The following is a 12031-nucleotide window of genomic DNA, read 5'->3' on the forward strand; positions in this document are numbered from 1 at the left end:
TCATGATTTTGAGACCTTCTTCCTTATTTTCAGATAATTCTTTGTACTTATTTTTGACATTCTTTTACATTCTCAACTAATCGGATCTTAAAGTTGCTTAATGCCTTCCTCCCTTATGAAATCAAGCCTACTTTTTATTTCTAAGGTTTCAAAGGGTTAAAGGCACCAGAATACATGACAGTAACTCATAAACATTTTCTTGCGNTTTCATGATTTTGAGACCTTCTTCCTTATTTTCAGATAATTCTTTGTACTTATTTTTGACATTCTTTTACATTCTCAACTAATCGGATCTTAAAGTTGCTTAATGCCTTCCTCCCTTATGAAATCAAGCCTACTTTTTATTTCTAAGGTTTCAAAGGGTTAAAGGCACCAGAATACATGACAGTAACTCATAAACATTTTCTTGCGATGCCCACTTGAACCCCATTAGATTGTCCTATATATATTCCTATAATTCCTACTCCTATAGTCCTATAATATTTTCAGTGCTTCCTATCCCCATGCTATACATCTTGAGCCTTATTTTGACATGTATCACACCAAAGAGGAATTTAAGTGAAATATATTGCTCCCTATCATATCCCAAGGACAAAACTGGCATCGTATTGTGGAAACTGGTGATGATAAGTGTTTCACAGCAATATACTATATATAATGACACATCTCCACCCCCACCATAGCTTAAGATTACAGGGTTTAATGTGTCATTTGAAGTCCACGACCTGAGTTTAACCTCCTCTGAGTGTTTGTGCTTGTAAATCCAATGATTGCCGGATAAACTCATTTAAATGTTGCCTCTTTTTAATATGTTTCCATCGGTCGTGCATGTCTATCATTCGGAGGTCAGCGCTCTCACATGAGATCCTATCCTGTCACAGTGAAAGCTGTAACACAATCACTACCGTGCAGGGTGGCCCTGCTATATTTCATCTTAAATGATAACAATTTTTCTTCATGTGACGTTAATTTAGTCGCAGCAACTCAATGGAGCTTTTTTTTTTTTTTTTTGATGCCCATTAATTGCAGAGCACATTTTACAAGAAGTCAATTTGAGATTTGCATGAAGAATGGCAGTGTGTCATGGTGGAAGAGTTTTGCAATAAAGAGACAAGCGATTGAAATTGAGATACTTGCGAGCGGCTGCAGCTTTGGCTCAGAAGCCACTCATGCGATAGAAATGAAATATAAATGGGAAAATAATGGAGGTTTATTCCGACAGTGTCATTGAAAACTTTTACGCTGCTGTCACAGGCTCCAAACTTACTTCTGGCGTGATTTGTCAGGTACACATTTAGATAAAGAAAAAAGTCGTTCTTGATGCATTGGAACATGTCTCTGATTGTTCTCTATTAGAGCTTTGTCTGTTCTTTTTAATGACACGCAGGGGCGACATCTCCGTGGCAGATAAACGCCTTTTCTTTGCAGCTGATGATAAATGCCGGGATTCTGAACCGATATTGGACATTCATTATGTCACAATTACCTTAATTGCATTCGCACAGCGCTGGGTGACTAATGGGTTCACACTCATAAAATACTGCCTTTTTTTGTTTTAGTGCCTGCAAATCCAAAGAGTCAATTTGGATAAAATATTTAAACATATTTGAGAGGCAGAGGTGAAAGCAGCAATGGATTTATTCTCAATATGTGAACAGGGCGTGCACAGTCAGCTGACCTAAAGACCCAGCTTGGAGATACAGTCCCTAAAACAAAAAGTGGTTCATATTGTCATTCCTTTTCTCCTCCCCCTGTGCTCCCACACACGCCTAGTCACAGCTTTAGCTCCTTAAAATACTGTTGTTTTTTTTTTAAAAAATGAATCTGTGCCCTAATGCTTGTCTTGTCTTACACAGTGTGTGTGATGTCAGCCGTGCATATTTCACTGTAACCCTAATGAACCTTGAGGGATAGCTCGGCTTTTTTTCTGAGCACATTGACTTGATTTCTTTCAAAAACATGGGAAGAAACTTGTATAACTGAAATGATCTTGACTTGAAATGGTGAGTTGAAATAGTGTGGAATTCTATGTTTATGTGACAAGGTAAAGCAAGTTTCCTGAATGGATAATGTAAAACTGTTACAACTCACGGTGTCAAGTTAAAACAACAGATGGTCATTAGTTTAACAACTTTTGAGTTAAAACAACAACTTTTGAGTTAAAACATAGCTTTTCTTGAAGTTCATTGTATTCATGTTTTTATGACAGCAGGTGAATTTTCATTTCTAAGTTTAACCAACTTGAAATTTATTGCAAGAAATGTGTAAAAAGAAAAAAATTGGTTAAAATAAAATTTAAACAAAAATCATAAAACATACATTTTCTCGAGCTTTTTTTTTCTTTTTTTTGCGCATAATTTTCTTACATGTTTCTTACTTGTAGAACATTTCATGCCAAGTTGCTGAAATGTATTCACATTTTTATGGCAACAAGTGAACTTCCATTACAAAGTTTAAGTGACTTGAAATTTATCACAGTAAGACAACAAGCAATGGAAGATGAAATGACCCAAAATGATAAAGAAATTTCCTGAAAAACAGAAAAAACAAACAAAAAAAAGTAAAAAAAAATCTAGGAAATTACCTTGAAAAAGTCTTACAGATTATAATTTTCTCCTTTTTACCACATAACTTCATAAATCTACATATTTCTTACTATTTGTGGGACATTTCTTGCCAAGTTGCTCACTGGCTTTTTTTCTCATTTTTTGAAAGAAATCAAACAAATTTGCTCAGTGGTCAAACGTTTAAGTATTTGTGAAAGGAATCTGGAAGCAGCACAAGAAAAGTGATGTTGCTCCAGGTTTCAGAGGTTGAAACAAATTCATGTCATTTAAAAGGTCAGTTGGTCAGTTTGGCTGAACAGACCAGTTGAATTTCTGCTGATGATTTTTCCTGTCGAATCTTTACTGACACAAACACACAAACATGCACACACTCAAACAAAAAAAGTGCTCTTCTTTTGCAGAACAGTAGTCACAAGCTGCTAGTACATACTTTGTTTCTTTTACAAACAAATCCTGTGAGATTGGTGATGTCACAGCTGCACTTGGCACATGTACATGGTGTTCTTCTATGGTGTGTTGCCGGTGTTACACCGGCAGCTAATAGCCAGGCATGCATACTGCAGTGTTTTGGTTAGTTTTTATGGATCTATGTATACAAGTATTGTTTTCCTAACATTTTCATATGATGCATATTTTTTTTAAAACACAAAGAAAAGATTTTTAAGCATGGCCGTTCTCATGTAAACTTGACCTAAGTGGGTAAAGGCAAATAATAGAAGAGCTGATAAGTTCAGAACATTACATGACTTTACTGTGACGCAGCCTTTAAAACCAGGAAAAGACAACATTATATTAAGATTATCTAAAATTAAAAATTATGTTAAGATAATATGTATTGATATATTGCCCAGCCCCACTCAGTTATATTGAATAATAGAAAGTGCTTATATTATGTATTGCAAGCGTCTTTTGGTCTGATTGGTGGTTACATCATCGGCCGACACAGCATGACATTGGGTTGTTTTTCTCCAAAAGTTGATTCTGTTTTAAGTTTTCTTTTTTTTCCTCGGCATCCTCTGCAGTCCCATAACTACAACCTAGATGCACCTCCAACATTCAATGGGTGGGGTGGCGTTTTAACTGGTACACCAGATTAATTGTGAATGCAGCCTAAGCAATGCCAGCAGTCTAAATGTGATTTGGACGTGACGACTGATGGGACCAAGGTGGACCGGTTCTGTTCAGGTCTTGGTCAGCTGGTGCAGACAGTCGGCAGAACAAAAAGATTCTTTTGAACATGTTTGGTATCTGGGACTGACATTAACAAGCGATGACCTCACTTGTTTGTTGCTGCGGGAGACATTTTGGTAAATAATGAAAAAAGAGGAAAGGCAATTCCTCCTCCTCCTCCTCCCCCTGAAGGCTTTACATCTGCACTCCCCATCAGCCTTTCCATTTATTGACCCCTCTTTAGCCTTTTCAATGCAAATGTCATGCTGCAGTAACAGTTTCTATTGTGCTTGTTTTGCTACGAGAACACATGAAACCTGACGTTCTCGATAGATTCACATTGTTTTTTTACCTTCTGCGCTCCTGTGGTTACTGACCAGCCCTTCAGTGTCTTGTCAAGATTTTATTATTAAAGAATAAAAAAAGGTCAGCTTTGACTAGTCAGAGACAGGACAAGAACCGCAGCAGCTGCTATCAAAGGCAAATATTTATTCAGCCATGTATCCTGCAGACTCTCAAACTGTACTTTTCACTGCACCATATGGATGGAGACACAGAGGGAGGACTGGCAGCAACAGAGAGCCCTGAGGGGAAAAGCAAGTTTTAATTGATCTACAGTTTTTCATTCAGACTGTAAATGCATCAACACACATGTTGAACTGCATTCACAACTCCATATCACAGGGCAAGGCTGGTGAGTTTGGTAGGAACACAGGTTCAGGCAGGTTTCCAAAAACAAGACAGAATTTTTAAATCCTCACAAAAACTGATCAAGATTAAAGCTGAGATGATGCCACTGAAGGGTTCACAACAAACTGGAAAATCAGATAGCTGATAATTAGGGTAAATGATGAGAAGGTTTGTGAGGAGCAGCAGGTGATGTGTTCAGCTGGAGAGCAGAGTGTAGGTCGGCCATGCCTGGCCTAAGAAATCCCCTCCTGAGAAACACGGGGGAAAAGACAGAGTACTGCAGATTCTAATATCTCGGACATCCACTCGACCTCAGAGCTGCAGCTCTGCTCTGCTCTCTGCTATGTTCACATTTTAAAAAATGTCATTAATATTTTTCTTAGTAATAATAAATTATTTCACCCATGTGCAACACATTCTTGTGTGTGTAACTAGCACAGAGTTTGCATGTTGTGGACCCGTCTGTGTGTGCATCTTACTATCTGAATAAGCAACCATTTAAACTTCAGGAAAATATTTTGTCTGACCAGGTTGTTGTTAGTGAATGGTGTTTGCCAAGGCAATATGTGTGTTATGCAGGTGATAATAGAAGGCAAGCCCCTTATACTTAGGAGCGGCCACGTTGAGGGATTTCTGGGAGGTGATAGCACACAATTATTATTAAGAGTTATGCGATGCAATAACATCTCTTGTTGCACCTGTTTTTTTTATTGCTGTGTTTCAATTAGACGTATTTTAAATTCGCAATTTCGATTTGGGATGTAAAGTAGGGCCGGTCATGTGCCGACAACAGAATAAAGCCAAAAGCGTGTGACCATGGGTCGTGCAATTTAAGCAATAATATGAAGTGAGTGGGTCAGTTTCGGTTTTGCATTGGACCTGCATGTACACAGTGGCTCAAAGAAGATATGAGAGGAGGTGTAAGTGAGAGAATATGTTCAGTATGTGTATAAATACAGAAAAATAATGTCATGGAGAACACATAAAAGGCTTGGACTACTTTAGATTATGTTTCAAGCTTCTTCCTTAGTAAGCATCAAAAGAGTTTGCAACGATAAAGAGAATGACGAAATCAAAGTGACAAACACAGTGTGGAGTGGAAAGATGTTTCCAGGCAGTGCTTAATTATCACTAGTTAAATAATGGGCTACAGAAGGCGTTTGATCAGTCAGAACAGAAAACTGCAGATTGTAATAATCAATGACAACATGTTGCTGCTTTAATTAAAGGATTTTAATAAAAAATAAAGAAAAGTTCAGCTGCACGAGGAGCTATATTTTAATTGTTCGGGAAGCAATTATACCATTGTCCCACCCATCTTCTTTGCTGCTTTGTTTCCTGAACTCAGCGAGTGTCTCCTCGAGCAGATCTCTAACTTTATCCTCCTCAGGTGACAGATATAGACTGCACAGCCAGCCCATATAACCACTGTGAAGTTTGTAAAAGAGGAGGCTGAAATTGATGACTTGAAACAGTCCGACGCCAAGACTGGAAGACAATTAATCCTGCCTCGCCGTTAAAGACGTCTCTCTGATACAATAGAGAATGCCAGGTCCATCTGCGGAGTCAAGATGTAAGAGTCATGCATACATGCAGACAGAGAAAACTATGGCTCCTAATTCCGCTCATTAATCACCTGTCTGCCGAACATCCTCCGGGGGGAAAAGCGCCCGGTTCCTCTGAGGTAATTACAGCACTTGAAGGAACGCTCTCTGCTGCAAATGCTCATAAGTAGCCATCTTATCCCTCTCCCACCCTTCCTCGTTTTGTCTCGGCCTTGCTTCCGCGTCCTCTGGAGAAACCTCCTCCTGCATTGCTTTTGCTCCTCTTCAGCTTTGTAGTCAGCCTTTTTTTGGTCCCTGGCACACATCCATTTGGCATCCGATGTGAGATAAATAAATTATGGCCTCTAAAATCAATGCCCAGTCCGTGATGTAGGCTGTAGGGCTCAGTGCTTGCCACAGTGCTAGAATTATGCCACCAGGGCTCAAACGGGCATTTCTCAAACCCCCTAGAGCTATGCTGCTGCTCCGGCCTTTTTGCGCTTTGAATTTCTTTTACTAGAGAGCTATTTCCAGGGCCTTCTGACATTTTATTATTTGTCATAAGTTTTCATGGATAATATAAGTTTTACTGCGGCAAATGATGGAGGTTTTGAGGCGTAATTTGTCTCCAGAAGCTGTTTGCATCCTCTTGATTCACTGCAGCGTGTAAGAAGTGTCTTTAATTCCTCCACAGAACCACTCAAAGAAATCTAAAAATAAATCAAAAAACAGTGGCAACATCTTTCTGCATTTATTTTTAAAGGCAGAACAGTAGCAGTGCAGTCTGTAAACTGTGTGTTGATGTCAGAATGAAAGATTTATGAGCGTCAGCGGATAGATGATGCCTCTTTTTTTTTTTTTTTTGGAAGTTGTTGTAGTAATCTGGTAGCTGGTTTCAGGGAGGCTTACACCAGACTTGCAAAACATACATATTTGAATGTGTCCTGAGCTGCAGGAGGCCACTATCACTCTACTAATGCTCCCTTTCTCCACCCCTTCCTCTCTGTGTTCCCCCAGATGGAGATGATACCGGAGCCCGATCCTGATGATGAGGGGACAAAAATAAGTGTAAGTTGAAGAGCACATCATGCATTGCAGCCTCGGTGCTTCTCAAAAACGTGGGCCATCGCTGTGACGCAAGTTGGCAGCGTGTCATTCCGAGCAAACACAACAGCGGCTGATTTCCCCCAATAATACACCTTCAGCCGCAGAAAGGAGCTAATCAGTGAAATCAGCGGCAGTGTATTATTACTGTCAGAGTGGTTCCCTTCCTGTGCTCATGCCCCGCCAACCGTTCTGCCCCTTTTTCCTGTCACTCTGCATGTGCACTCTGTTCCCAGCGAGGCACACAGAAGGCTTCCCCTAAATGACCTCACCAGAATCCTCAGATAGTCATGTGCAAATGTTTAGCCGTTCACCAGTATATAATAGCAATGCATTCCATTCTCATCTGACACTGTTCAGTCACGTTCCAGTAGGATGCAGAAGGTGGGTTTGGGTGTCAGGCTTGTAAAACACCAACAGAGCGGATGCATTTGACTAGTTTGGAGTGAGAACAGGCTGGTAATTCTCTCAACTTTTCAGTTTCGGTGTCTACGCACGACCCTGCAGTCTTGTGATAATTTATGTGTATCAGTGGGGTGTTTACCTATGCTAATTAGGATCAACTGGCACATGCTTTAACATTCCAAGGACAATGGCATTCATCATTATAAGAGCACCGGTGCAAACTGCAATTAGAGACCATGAAACAGACGTAGACTTTTCTTAGTGCCAAAAACCTTAGGATTATAGAGTAAAATAAAATAAAAATAAAACAAATTAAACAAATGGGCCTCATTCATGAGACCCAGTGTTTTATTTTTAACTGAAAATCAGACTGCAAAGATGCAAATACTGATTGCACTGTATCCGCATTTGGTTAAAGCTGAACAGGTTAACAGTAACTGTATGCACCTGGATGCATATTGAACCAAAACCAGTACCTTTTATTAACCCTACATATTTATCATTTTTTCTTTAATTTGGTGTTTAAACCTAACCAAATACGAGACTCGTAGCTTAAACTCCAGTCTGCAGCATCAAAATGATGTGTTGTGTAAGCCCATTATTTACTCACCTTCCAACGACCTCTGTGAAGTAGAGAAGCATAGGTCAATGTGAACTGTTGAAAAAAAAAGATGCCAGTAAACTTTATTAAGGCATAAATTGGCATGTTTCCTTCAAAAAAGTATTTTTTATTGAGTTGTGTTTAAATGTAATTTGAATTTTGGAGCCGGATTTGGCATACGTCAGTGAAAATCAAGTACCACTAAATATTCATACCGGTTCCCAGCAGCCTGACCAGTTCAGCTGTCCTCATTAGCATGCACTGGTGAGTGAGTTTGCTGCGCTGCTCTCAGAGCTGTACAGGCCAACACAGATCACTTCCTCTCCACTTATTACAGTGATAAATGTACACATGAACAGTTGTGGGTGCAAGCACACTCCCAGATCAGAGTTTAGGTGTTAAATGGTTATGAGTTTTTGACTGTTTGACATTTAATACATGATGCCTGAGTTGCTTTATGAACTTTGATCATGACCTGTTTAGTCATGAATATTTAATGTTGACTTGTGTGAAACTAGTTTTTCAGGGGTTGTGCCAAATTACTTCAGTTAACTGTACGCCCCCAAAAGGCCAAGATGAAATATCCTTTTAAATATTTTTGGTTGTAAAAAGTCTTCACAAGCAACATTGCAAAACAATGAGCAGGGTTTACAACATTGCTGTATTTCAATTGATTCTTTTCATTTATTTAATCTAAACAAGTTTCTCAGCACACTTTCCATAATATTATATAAAAATACAACAACTGAAAACTCAAAATCAATTACACAAAAGGTAATGTGACAGAGAATTTTATCTAGGTTGCCCATCTCAATACATCACTATTTTTTTTGCTGCTTAAGCCAGTAAGTTTGCTTCAGTGCCACCAGGTGTTCAAAGGTGGTCCAGAGCCCTCAAGGTTCACCACAAGATGAAAGGAAAACCTATATATGCTGATGACAACCAGTTTAAAAAGTAAAAGTTTCATCAATTAATGGCACCCCATTAGTGTTCTGGTTTGATTTGCAGATTTTTGGGACTATCGGCCATTAGATATTTTTCTACTCTCAAATATAATGGTTTTGGGTGGGGTGGATGGATGGCACTCTCTTGTGGTGCTCAAAGCAACCGTAACATGGCACAGTAGGAAGCAAGCATCTAGCGTCAACATGAGGTTTGTGCTTGTTCGAGATGTAAACATTAATGGCATATTTTCAACTGAGCTGTAATGTTAGCTAGCTCAGTGGTGCTTGGTGACCCAGCAAAAGATGCACACTTTTTATGCAGGATGATTCAGTTGGCTGGTGTAGTTTGGTAGGAAGAAGACCATGAAACTGCTCCAAGCAGGGTCTTTGGAATATACTGGGTAACCAGCTCACAATTTCTGTAGAGACAGTTCTGCTGAATTTTTCAAATGTATGTTTTGACACTCGAGCACCCCAAGCCGAGTGTCTAACTCTAACTCATCACAAGTCATCACATATTGCCTCTTTGCAGAGGAATATTACACTCTAGGTATCCTTCTGTGTCTGCTTTTGACGTCCCAAGATGTCAACAAAAGCAAAAGGTGACATTATTCAGCACGTGGTTATGTTGAGGCAACAAAAGCACATGCCAACCAACGCTGGAACAACAACAAAAGCACATGCATAAGATTAGGCCACAATGTCACGATGGTTAGGTTAAGGCAAAAAGGGAACATGGTTAGGTTTAGAAAAAAAAAACAAAAAACAATCACATTCAGACAGGAAGCAAACACCAGACTCACATGAAAAGTCTATGGTTTGTTGAACCCATCCATTGGCCCTTAAGCCCTCTTTATGGGGACCTTATAGTTTCTTATATTACGTTGTTACCAGCAGCGTTTCAACCTGACATCATTGAGCATTGTGTGGTGTGGACGCAACAGGTTACATTCAGCATTCTCAACTGATGCTGTACGTCCACATATCATCCTGATGCAGCAGGTGCCATCCAGCCACCTAGCGGCATATCATAACACCGCAAACAGTTCTGTCCGTTAATTTCTCAGCTGACATCCTCCAGCGGCATATCATACAGCCGGGAAAAGTTACTTTTTACATTGGGATCTAAAGATGAAATCACCTCTACAAGCAGCAGTATATGATGATTTTTGGAGTGAGAATGGGCTGGAGTGCCCTCAAGTTCCATTTTATCGGAAATAAGGCAGACATCTCTACGGCTGATATCTCTATAATCCACACCAAAACAATCTATACTGATAATTAGCACTACAGTCAAGAAGAAAAATATGTATTTTTTTTTATTAGAGTGAATATATAATAATCATAGTCATTTCTGTATGTTTATGAATCCAACTTCTAAATGTTTATGCGAAATGTCACTATCACTGTCATACAGCATGATGTGGAAGAGTGTCACATTTTGTCATGAAACCTTGTGTTGTTGCTTCATACCTGCCACTGTTATGACACTGTGGTCTCTTTTTACTCTAACAGACAGTGAAAGTCCAGGGCAACGACATCTCACACAAGCTGCAGATCTCCAGAGTCAGCAAGAGCGACGAAGGACTGTACGAATGCCGGGTGACACGAGCTAACTACGGAGAGATTGTGGAGTACAAAGCCCAAGCCTGGCTGAAGGTCAACGCCACGGCCAGGCCACGACGACCACTGCTGCCTCCCAAGAAAAGCTCCCCGCTGCACCTGACAGACAAGAAACCGAGAAAGTCCAGCTCGCCTCTGGGTCAGGACAGCATGAGTTCAGATCAGAGGGTGGCCTCCACCTCCACCTCTCACACATCCTCCAATACAGCTAAACACAACCCCGGCTCAGGTAAGCCCTGGGGGAGGGTTACATAAGTCTTGTGTAGTGAGAGTTTTTACCAGCAGTGTATCGTCTGGTCTGCAACCTGTCTGATGTGTTTGATGTGTTCATGAGTCACCTACCTGAATACGAGTTGTTTTGGTTGAGATCCAGAACAACCAACATCAGACTTTGACATGGATTCTGTAGCAGTCAAGTGTAAAATGACAACTTCAAAAACAGACCTGCCTTACAAAAAGGCAGTCTGAAAGAGACCAATGCATGCGTTATTCACTCTAATGATTAACCCTGCAGCTCCAAGAGCATCTAATCTCCAGTGCCTGGTGGCTCTGAACAGCTGTGTGGAGTGTATGAGTCTCACTGAACTGTCAGTGCAGATTTTGTGAAACAAGAGTACGAGCAGGAAAATGTAATGTGAGAGCCAGAATTCCGTTGGCCAAGGACTTGATGAGTCTTTTGCATTGATCAACAGCCCTATCAGCCTCTGTAAAAAGCAAATTGTAGCGTAACCTTTGGTCGCGACTTGCACCAAATTATTCACAAAGCTTATTAGACAAATGTGAAAATGTTGACATCTTGCCATGCTAAAGGCTCTCTACCAGGATGGTTTTATGGTTTTCTTGTTGGGCTGTACAGTTCAAGAAACAGACCTGCTTCACAAAAAAGTGGGCATTCACTGTTATAATTAACCCTGTGGTCCAAGAGCGTGTAATGCCTGGTGGCTCTGAGCAGTTTTGTATAGAGTATCAGTCTCACAGAACTATCAGAACAGATTTTGCAGAACAAGATTACAAATAGGAAAATATCATATGAGAGCCAGAATTTGGAGAAGTTGGCCAAGTGCTTGATAAGTCTTTTGCATTGATCAATGACCCTGTCAACCTCCTTGAGAGGCAAAGTGTAGCATAACCTTTTGTCACAACTTGCACCATGCACCATGTAGCAAAGCTGGTAGTCCATCCAATCTTCCTGATAAGATCGTGATATGATTTTGAGACAGTGGTGTACAGTTCTGGGTGCACAGAATGCTATGAGCTTTTCCTCGATCACTTATGGCTTTCGGGTAATGTCATACTGTCATGTGACTGGTTGCACATTAAAAAGGTCATGACAAGCATCAAAGGGCAGAGGTGAATCTGACTGAACTTTGAGCGCAGCTGCAG

At 40.2% G+C, this 12031-nt stretch overlaps 1 protein-coding gene across 1 annotated transcript in view; it reads left to right on the forward strand.

The window, feature by feature from the left end:
* vstm2a (V-set and transmembrane domain containing 2A) overlaps nt 1-12031 on the forward strand; it is a 94193-nt gene that overhangs the window by 56584 nt on the left and 25578 nt on the right. Inside the window, exons 3-4 of the mRNA XM_042510902.1 lie at nt 6989-7039; nt 10541-10877. Of these exons, the coding sequence (XP_042366836.1) occupies nt 6989-7039; nt 10541-10877 (388 nt within the window). The remainder of the gene's footprint in view (nt 1-6988; nt 7040-10540; nt 10878-12031) is intronic.

This window comes from Plectropomus leopardus, chromosome 21 (genome assembly GCF_008729295.1).
Source record: "Plectropomus leopardus isolate mb chromosome 21, YSFRI_Pleo_2.0, whole genome shotgun sequence".
NCBI classification, from domain to species: domain Eukaryota; kingdom Metazoa; phylum Chordata; class Actinopteri; order Perciformes; family Serranidae; genus Plectropomus; species Plectropomus leopardus.